Here is a 10,757-nt window from a genome sequence, read left to right on the forward strand (position 1 = left end):
TAGGGTTGCTGGGACCCCGAAATATCAAGAATGGGTCCTGTCTGAATAAATTTGACCCAAGCCTTCTTTCAGCCAAAGACAAGGTTTATTAGAACACCCATCCAGGGTTGGCGAGATTTTAAGAATCTGTCATATTGGCCAAACTCTTATGGAATCTAAATATTTGTGATGCCCCGTATTGACAAGTGGGCTAGATTGATTCTGAGCTATTGGCCAGATTTTAAGAATCTGAGCACCTTAATGGAGGTCAAGATGGATCTTATAAACAGAAAGACTGTGGGAGGGATCTAGCAGTGGCCAAGTAGTTGGGGGTGACTGGAGATTACTGGGAATGCCAGAGACCTGGACCACATGACCAAGGGAGACTGGGTTCTAGATAGGATCAAAGAGTGGAGGTCTAGGGTGGGGCCAGGTGCAGACAATGAGGGCAGTTAATTAACTGGGAGAGTCTGCGCCTAATGCTAACTCCAGAGACTTGACCTTTGGGGTAATTCAAGGAGAGTTCTAGGAGTGAGTTTTCAAAACCAGTACCCCATCATTCCTCCCCATCAAACAAATGGCACCCAAATTATTTTGGGGCAAGGGGCGAAGATTTCAGCTTGCGCCCCTACCCGAAACAGCCACAGGTGAGAGATGGGTGGCAGATAGATAGCAAAAGTGGATGAGCATCCCTGAAAAGGGCTCAGCAAGCCCTCACACCAGAGGTGATAGTCCTCCCTAAACTGCTATTGTCCTACTGTGTAACACCATATAAACCTGGTCACCTCTCCGGGCTTCAGTTTCCATATCTTGTGTAAGGGAAATAATAATGCTTGAATTACTTGCACTAACTGGGTTGTAAAGAGGTAATCTGTGAATGCACTATCCAAATGTAAGGTACTATTTGTTATTAAAAATCCACTCCTGAAGGCTCCTGAGCATCTAGCAGACCCACCACAGTGTTTGGCATTTAGTAAGCACTCAATAAAAGTCTATGGAATCGTTTGCTCGGGGCCTGGGAGGAGGGTGGGGAGTGAGTGTTTTGAAGGTGGGTTATTTGTTTGTTCTCCCCTACCCCACTATTAAATTCAAAAGTAAGTCGCTCAGAGACTCTAGGTTGGGAGAATTAAGGGGGGGGGAGGGAATCATCATTGCTCTGGAAAATAGCCAGCGGCATATTTTCAGTCATCAACTTGACTCTTGGTTTTTTTCTTGTTTGTAATTTTTTTAAACTGGGGTGGGGGGCTGTATTTATGTGCAATGCTCCTTGCAAAGTAATTAATTTAATAAAAGTTAATAAACAAGAAGACTAATTATAATAACGACACATATTTTGGCTCTCTGATACAATTTCACTTCTTTCTCCAACCCAAATTATCCCCAATTCCCAAACATACTAAAAACTACCACCACCTCCAAACTCCAAATCCCGAAAGCCTCCGGGTGCTTCTTCACCCTCTCCTACCCAACCTCCCTCCCGTTTCTACTTTAGCTCAACCTCTTTCCCTCGTCCTCTCCGTTTCTGGGAGATGTAGTCTCTCTCGGTGCAGGCCTACGGAGACGCAGAAGCCACCATACTCCAGATCGGGACTCCAAATCCCAGCAGGCGATGCGCCCGATCAGCCTACCCCCGCCCCCACTCCGCCTCTGGGTCTTCTCCCGCTCTCCCCTGGCTCAGCTCCGCTTCCCCTCCCCGCCGGGGCCCGGCACTGCCCAGCTCGTGCCTTCCTGTTAGCCGGAGCTGGGTGAACTTCACTCGGATCAGCTGATCCGAACTGACAACAAGAGGGAAGGAGGAAAAAAAAGAGGCGGAGGAGGAAGCGGGAGGTCGGGATCGGGGAAGGGGGAGATGGAGATGGAGATGGAGATGGAGATGGAGATGGAGATGGAGCTGGATCAGCCGGTGCCTTAGGGAGCACCCCCACCCTTTCCCACGCACCCCGGGGACCCCTCCCCACGCCCCTCCCCCACGCCGTCGCCCGCCGCCGCCGCTGCCTCTTGCCGAGGGGCCCCGATCTGCTCTATGGTGGGGTTCGCGGGTGTGACGAGTACTGGGGTCTCAGGCCGCCGCCGGGGCTTGGTGGAGGGGTCGGGCCAGGGAGCGAGGCCGCGGCGGGTGGGGGTGGGGTGGACGGTGATGTTGTGTAAACAATGGATCGGGCTGAAGGCTCAGCCTGGGTGCGGGGGGATTTTGGGGGGAGCCTTCTTTGTTCCTAGGCACCGCTCCTGCCCCTCTTGGGGCGGGGGCGGGGGTCGTGGCTGCTGCCTGGGAGGAAGGAGGGAGGGAGGAGAGGAGGGGAGCCAATTGTTTGCTCGGGGCCAGGCAGGAGGGTGGGGAGTGAGTTGTTTTGATGGTGGGTTATTTATTTGTTTGTTTCCCCCCTCCCCCACCAGTTATGAGAGTTTTTGGGGGGTTCCCCCCAGCACCTCCAACTCCCATTCCTCCACTCCCCACCCTTGACCCTGGCTGAGCTTGGGGTGGCCAGCTTGGCATGAGACTCCACAGTGAGGAAAGGAGTCTTCTCTTCCTTTGCTCTGCCTTGTTTATCTGGAAATAGGGAAAATGATTGATTGATGGATTGTTGGTAGGGGAGGAGTGAATGTGCGTTTTGGTTGGAAAACAGTGTTTCAAACTTAGTCGGTGGGGTGGGGCAAGGCCTGGGAGAGTTACTTAGGAATGTAACTGTTAGGGGAAGTGTAAAAAAAAATTCCCTCTTTCTTTTGCCTGTTGTTTTTTGTTTTGTTCTGAGGTGGATGTGGGTCCTGAATTTTATGACTGGCAGTGATGAGCCTATCTTTGGGGGAAACTATACAGAAAGATAAACAGCGCTTATTGGAAAAATTCTCTGTTGCTCCTTTTGTGAGGTTAAGGGAAGGGATGAAAGGAAGTACAGCAATTGTTTTGTGTTTTGTTTTTAAATGTGAAATGGTGACCCTTGGTTTTGTCTTTTATTAGACGTCTGTCTGGAGTTGAAATGGAAACAATCCAGTTACAAGTGTAACCAGAGCTACCCAGGCTTTTGGTTACAGTTGGATTTGGAGTTTTAATTTTTCTTTTAGATTTTTTTTTCCCTTTTGTTTTTATGGTTCAGGAATGTATATGGTAGTGGTGGTGCTTCCTTTCTTTTTCTTCCTTTTGGTGACACCTCAAAGGTACAGGACTGTTTGATTATTTAAATTTTGAATTCAAAAGTAGATAAGTAGATATTTTACTGGAAAAGAAGTCAGGAAAGACTCTTTGGGCCCTGGTTTTGGTCTCTGAGTTGTCTTTCAAATCAACAAACACTTACTGTGTCTACTATGTATTAGCCACTGGGCCTACAGATGAGTTTAGCAATAGTTTGGAAGGTGTAATTTCTAGTATTAATACAGTCCTACTTGAGCTTTTTTGGTTGAACATGTGTGCAAAAGTGAGATCCCCCTGAAGAGTATGACCTGACATTTAATCAGTCTTATTTTAAAAGTTTACTTCTGTTTTTACATGAGTGAAATCTTCTTCCTTTATTCTAGGCATCCCATGAAATATTGACTTGAGGTTGGATTATCTTGAAATCCACCTGACCACTGTCTTACTTCACTGAAACCACAGGACGGAGGCCTAGCAGAGGAATCCACCTTGGTTGACAAATCAGGCCTATCTGACAGACAAAGAAATACCTTTTTAAAATTGAATTTTGAAAACTTTTTCATCTGCACTTTATGGATAATGAGATCAAGCCAAATCAATGTTTCTGCTGATAAAAAGTCTTGGATGAAGAAGGTTTGGAAATACAACCATTTGTGAGTGAAAAAAAAATCATAATTTTTATTTTATTTTTTTGAGGTGAGACACAAGTCTTTTAGGTCTACAAAATCCTGTGGAATTTCTGTGCAGTCATCTGTGGGAAAGTCTACTGTAGTCTGCTTTTGGGGAGCAGTTAATAAGCATTGTATGGTGTGTGTGTCTCTTTTCTAAACTCATTATGAGTGCCCAGGCTTCCCCAGCAGAAAAGGGGCTGAACCCTGGATTGATGTGCCAGGAAAGCTATGCTTGCAGTGGGACAGATGAAGCTGTCTTTGAGTGTGATGAGTGCTGCAGCTTGCAGTGTCCCCGCTGTGAAGAGGAACTGCATAGGCAGGAGAGGCTCCGGAATCATGAGCGACTTAGGCTCAAGCATGGCCATGTCCCTTACTGTGACCCCTGTAAGGGCCCCAACGGGCACTCTCCTGGGGCTAGGCAGAGGGCAGCAGTGAGGTGCCAGACCTGCAAAATCAATTTGTGCCTGGAGTGTCAGAAGAGGACTCATTCTGGGGGTAGCAAAAGAAGACATCCAGTTACCATCTACCATGTCAGTAAGGCACAGGAGCAGCTGGAAGGAGAAGGCATGGATGAGGAAACCAAGAGGAAGAAGATGACAGAGAAGGTTGTGAGTTTCCTCCTAGTGGATGAAACTGAAGAAATTCAGGTAAGTCTCTGATTATAGCTGGATTAAATTTTTAGTGCAGATAACTGAATCTTGAGATCTGGGTCAGTGATTCTCCCCAAGCCTAGACCTTTCTAAGAGGTGGAAAAGTTCAGATTGCCCTAAGATTATAAGAGGGTTTTCAGTTGTTTTCTGATTGATAATATTTTGGTAAATTCATGAATAAATGTCACTGAAGAACTGTGTGTGTATAGGTGTGGGGTAGAGAAGAGACACTAATAGAGCATCCCGTGCTAATATTAGGAAATAAAGCTTAGAAATGCTATCTATATTTTTGAGTCATCTTAAAGGCTTTGCTCAGCAAATTGTGACTCCTTATTTCATGTACAGTAGTGTTATGATTATTCATTGTAATGTCACACATTGTAATAGAAAAGCATCTGGGATCATAGAAACTTGATTAATAGCAATTGCTTTGTGAGATAATGGAGTTAGAGTGATGATATTGCATTCACTTGCTATGATCAGGACTGTTGCTTCCAGACCAGAAAACTTCATCATAATCCAGAAGTTTTTTTTTAATAAGCTTGTTGAAATTATATCATAGTCTATACTGTATCTTGTTTTGTGTTTTTGATGTATACTCTGCCAATCCACATATCTTTCTCACTTAGCGCTTTCCTCCACCCCCTATCTCTGGGGGAGCCAATAAAATTATGAAGTGATCCATATCCCATTTTGCCCCTAAAACATGTGATTGGAATAACTTGGATCTGTGCGATCCCTTGTTAATTTCTTTATCGATTTCTTTTTACTGTCTCTCTTTGGAATGCAGCCACAGTTCTAGTTGCTGTGTCATACTTTCAAAATGAGAGAATGAACTGAGCTGAACCAATACCACTGTCATTTATGCATGATGTGTCGGCACCAAGTTTAGAGGCAACAAGAAAGGGACTTTCTTGGACTACTAAATTAGGACTAGAATAAGCTTCTTTTAAGGGAGGCTTTCTTCCTAAAACATCATAGACCTGGAAAGAACCTTAAAAAAATTATACACGTTAGACATCTGCCTTCTGACAGGCCTAAATAGTCCACACAGATCATTGTTCATTTTTCTGTAGGGGATTTTTAGGGTTGTGAAAAGTAAAGTGTTCTCAGATTGGCAGTCAGTATTTCGTTGGGACATATTAATATATATTTTTCATTTAAAAGAAAAAAAAGGACTAGATTAACTCCTCAACTATATTGTAAGCTCTTTGAGGGTAGGGATGACTTCTTAAACTCCAGTTGCCTCATACTACTACTGTACTCTGAAAGGACTTTACACAATGCTAGTCACATTTTAGGCATTAAATAAATATTATCCTAGACTCTTCTCATCTAGTGCAATCCCTATCTAAGCAGATACCACCTTTATACTATCTCCAACCCAAATTCAACAATTTCAGTAAATGTTTCAGTGCCTGATCTGTGCTAAGCACTAGGGCTAAAGAGCTGAAAGGAACTCATGTTTTATTGCATACAATGTATTCAGAGTTAAGTGAATTCAAGGCAGCTTGAGGAGAGGGAGAGAACTAACAACTAGGGGCAGGGGAAGGTATTAGGAAATACTTGTAGAAGGTGGCACCAGAGCCTTCATGGGAAATGATCCCTAGATGAGGGGAATACATTGGAGGTACTGAGGATTCTTGATTGATTAGAAAAAAATAGTGTCTCTCAAAAGCTTGTATGTTGAAACTTACACCACTTATTATTCTTCCTGTACAGATATATTTGTAGGTCTTGCTCCTTTCTATTTTTTTTTTTAAATCAAGCCAGGGGGTTTGTCTTCTCTGCTTGCTAATATTGATATCACTCTACTGATAGCATTATCCTCTCAAAGTCTCATGACCTGGTTATTTCCTAAGATCTATTAGTTGTGATTTAGATGTTAGTTGATTCCTATGAGAAAATGTCAGAATAGCTATAGAAACACAATTCCGTTTTAGAAAAACCCTTTGTTTTACCTTGAACCATTTTTAATTGAATAGATAACGTGGTAATGAATTTGATGAAAAGGCTGAATGTTGGTCTTAGAAGCTTGTCTGTTATGTTTAAGGCTAGTAGCTGACTTCTGTGCTCCCAAGGAGTGTGTTTTACTGGTAGGAACACTAAACTAGGAGTCAGAAGACTCTATTATTGATTAGAGACAGTGATCAAGTCACTTAATTTCCCTGGGCCTTAGTTTCTTCCTCTTTAATAAGAAAGGATTGGATTAGATGACCTCTAAGATTCAGCTCTAAAATTCCAAGTCACTCTTGGTTTCTCATACAAAGAAAGTTATTCATTAGGTTCAGGAGTAGCGCCTGAATCATGCCTCAGATCAAGGGTTCTTAACCTGGGGTTCATGAACTTAATATTTTATGAACAAAATTTCAATATAATGGGTTTCCTTATTTCATGCTTGTAGGAACGTTATTTTGAGAGGGTATCTATAGGCTTCAACAGACTGTCAAAGGGGTCCATGATTATATTGTTACATATGCTAAAGAAAGGCTTTTAATCGTTTGGAGTTCTGAATTCATGCACCAAAGAAAATTAAACCAACACATTTAACTAATTTCAAAGCATCTTGGATTACCTTTGGTATTATCTGATAAATATAGCCCTGGTTGGAAAAATCTGAAATATATCCTTATGCTTATTTGAAAATGGAGACAAATTAACCAGTGTAGTTTTCTTCTCTGTTCTCTGCCCCTCCAGAGATACCCAGGTGGTAAAATTACTGAAATCAGCACTCTCAGCATTTGGCCATATGCTAAGACTTAGTCTGGGAAAGTGATTATTTCTATGACTATTTTCTAGTTGTTTCCACGCTTTTCTAGACCCTGTCAGAACTTGAGGGCAGACAGAGGCAGCATCTGAGATTCTAGCAACTCTACTAATAAGGTAGCTGAGAGAGAGAATGAAGGGAATACCTATAAATATTTTACTCTCTTTACATTGATCTTGCAGATAAGTTCCAATAGCTTTCATCCCAACAAAATTTTTGATCCACTTGTCCCAAAAAAAGACCATTTAAAAAATTTCTCCATCAAAGATCAATATTAAAAATTTTTTTTCCTTTTTTATAATATCCTTTTAACATCAGTTTCCAGAACACCACTCTCCTCCTCCTCTGTTATTGGACTGTCCCTTGTCAGAAAAGAAAATATTTAAGCGCAACTGATAAAACAGCTAAACCTGACAACCAGTGCTTCATTTAATGCCTGTTATTTGCCACCTCTTTTAAGTGGAAGGATGTATGTTACTATGTACTGCTTTTTCTGGATCCAGAAACATCCTCTGGGTGTTTTCTGATCATTTCAGTAGTCTGAGTTCAACTGCCTTTGCATGCAGATTGCATTTAACATTATTGTCATCATGTCTGTTGTTCACTTGGTTTTATGTTCTTTGCTCAGCTTCACTTGCTGGGCCTTCCTGTGTTTCTCTTGAGTTCCTTATATTTGAAAGGTTTTCTTTTACCATCTCTTTAATCCCATCTGACATTTTTCTCACTACCATTTCATCTTTGTCTTTGCTTCCCTTTACAGATTTCCTGTAACTGTACGAGTTTTGAGAGGTGTGCAGGGGAGCAGTGAATTGACAAGATAATTTACCAGTTTTCATTTGTTTGTTTATTTATCTGCTGACTGACATCCTTTCTACATCATTAGGAGAGCCAAAGAAGTTTGCATGCCAGGAGTCTCCTGTTCCTGGGTTAGGTACTCTCAGTTGCTGCTGAACATGCAGGATGATAAAAAAGCATAGCCTTATTTGACCTGAGAATAGTTAATAGAGGGATAGGGAGTAGACACTAGAGAAGATACTTTCCTTGACTCAGGAGTAGATAGTTGATGACCTTTGAGTTGAAAAGCCTTTTGATAACTGAAGCTTAAAAATGGAATGATCTTTATTTCCCCCAGTTAAGCTACTGATGGTTCTGTCCTCCCTAAGACTGCTCCTTTTAGGGGACCCGTCATATGCTTGGCTGCTTCACTTGTTTACAATCCCAGAATAGTGCAGCTCAGAATGCTGGGGCTCCTTTCTCCTCTTTTCCACTTCCCCACCCTCGTTGGTTAAACCAAGAGGTAGTGGGATGGAAGAATGAAAAGTAGCAGTAGATATTTTCCTATTACATGGGGAATCCCTTATCACAAACCAGCTGTTACAGGTCTGCCACGTTCTTTTGCTCAGTCTGTTTTAGTCCCATCAACCCTATGTCCCTTGACTTTTCACATTACTGAGGGAGTAAATTCAGCTCAATTTCTAGTATGGGGAAGCGCTTTGGAATGCCAGCGATTTCCATCTTCATCACTGGCATGCCAAAAGCATTACAGGACAAAGAAGTAATAAACAGGTGGAGTTGTAATTTCCTATGTCTTTTGTAAAGGTCCAGACTTCCGCCGCCTTGATTATAGTATAAAGGTCATTTTGGATGATGTGTAAAATGCTTGGGGAAGGATGGAATCATGACTTAAATATACTTACTGCTTTTTTCCTGTTTGCTGTGTATGACATGGCTGTTCATTTAAATTAGATTAACAGAAATCTTTCATGCACCATTTTGAATCTCCCCAAATCATCTTTTATTTCTAGTCTTCTATTTTATCTGCTGCCTGAAAATATCTTCACATTCCTTACTCCTCAGTTCCCTCAAGCTGTTGACATGTATCTCTCTTCCCTATTTCTTGGCAGAGAAAATTATTAAGCCACAGGTACACTCTTTATTATTTGTTTAGATTTTGTTTGATGAAGAGAGAGTCTTAGATGACTAATTAAAAATATTTAATGTATATTAGATATAAATATATAACATTTTCCATTCTTTCTAGTTTGCTGGCTCAACTTGATTCAGTTCTTTCTGGTCAATCACCTCTTTGAAAATGTTGATCTTCTGGATCGATATTTGTGTTATGTGGATGTGCTACTTGCATTTCCACATATTTCCCTTCCCCTCCTCTACCCAGCAAGCCATTCCTCGTATCAAAGAATAAAATCAAGGGTTGGGGAAACAATTTTGGTAAAACTAATCAATCTGTCACCCAAGTCTGACAGTACTGTATTTGCCTTGTTCTATGTACATGGACCATATTATTATTTGTGTATTTTTTTTTTGGCTAGGCAGTGGGGTTAAGTGACTTGCCTAGGGTCACACAGCTAGTAAGTGTCAAGTGTCAGAGGATGGATTTAAACTCAGGTCCTCCTTACTTCAGGGCCGGTGCTATATCTACTGCATCACCCAGCTGCTCCCACATGGACCAATAAAAAAAAAGTCATTGTTGAGATGAAATTAAGCATTTGTAGCCTCATGTGGGAAGAGAATATACATAGCCATAGGGAACAAGCAGTAGATAGTGTGTTAGACTTGGGGTTAAGAAAAAGTGAGCTCAAATGCTACCTCAGACACTAGAAAGCAAAGGATAGAGCACTGGAACTGAAGTCAGGAAGACTTGAGTTCAAATTTGGTTATTTATGTAACCTGGGGCAAGTCATTTAACATTTCTCTGTCACAACTTCCTTATTTATAAAATGGAATGGTAATAGCACCTACCTCACAGTGTTGTGGTGAGGATCAGATCAAAAGAGATAACATGGGAAAGTGCTTTGCAAACCTTAAAGTACTATATAAATGCTGACTATTAGAACTATTATTATTAAACACCTACTATAGAGATACTAGGAATATAAATGAAGTCACTTATGTAGAGGTGTTAGTTGAACCCACAGATGCTGATGAAGTTACTGAGAGAGAGTGCACAGAGAAGAAAGGAGGACCCAGGACAGAATCTTGGTAGTAAATCTAGTCAGGGGATGGATTATGACTGATGATCCAGCAAAGGAGACTTAGAATATTAGATAGGTTACAAGAAAAAGCAGCATTATTAAAAAACCAGAGAGGAACAGTTCAGTACTACAGGGAAGTTAAGAAGAATGAAGACTGAGAAAAGGCCACTGATTTTAGTAATGAAGAAATCATTGGTAACTCAATACAAAAAAATTCAGTATAGAGGATTACACAGCACAGGTATGTGCAGAATAAGATTGGGAGGAGAAAGATGGAAGCAGAAACAAGATTGAATGGTAGGGGCAGCAAAGTAGAGAAACATCGCTGGACAGTAGGATGCCCAAAACAATGGCATGGTCTCCATTGGAAACTTACCATTTGTATTATCAAAGAACCACCAAAAAAACCTTCCCAGGTTTTCACTACCATGTTCTTGGACTATGTTGGTTCTAAATTGTTCACTAATTGCTTTTTAATTTTTTTTTTTTTTGCAAAACAGTGGACCATTAACTTGATAATTACCCTTTATATATGTGTGTGTGTGTGTGTATATATATATATATATACAT

At 41.4% G+C, this 10,757-nt stretch overlaps 1 protein-coding gene across 2 annotated transcripts in view; it reads left to right on the forward strand.

The window, feature by feature from the left end:
- Window positions 1-1,657: 1,657 nt before the first annotated feature.
- Window positions 1,658-10,757, forward strand: part of ZFYVE1 (zinc finger FYVE-type containing 1) — a 56,726-nt gene continuing 47,626 nt past the window's right edge. For both annotated transcript variants that reach the window (XM_027844857.1, XM_027844858.1), the window contains exons 1-2: window positions 1,658-2,005; window positions 3,490-4,424. In XM_027844857.1, coding sequence (XP_027700658.1) covers window positions 3,942-4,424 — 483 coding nt within the window. In that variant the 5' untranslated portion in view covers window positions 1,658-2,005; window positions 3,490-3,941. The remainder of the gene's footprint in view (window positions 2,006-3,489; window positions 4,425-10,757) is intronic.

Source organism: Vombatus ursinus, unplaced genomic scaffold, assembly GCF_900497805.2.
Source record: "Vombatus ursinus unplaced genomic scaffold, bare-nosed wombat genome assembly UNPS02014945.1, whole genome shotgun sequence".
In the NCBI taxonomy this organism is placed as follows: domain Eukaryota; kingdom Metazoa; phylum Chordata; class Mammalia; order Diprotodontia; family Vombatidae; genus Vombatus; species Vombatus ursinus.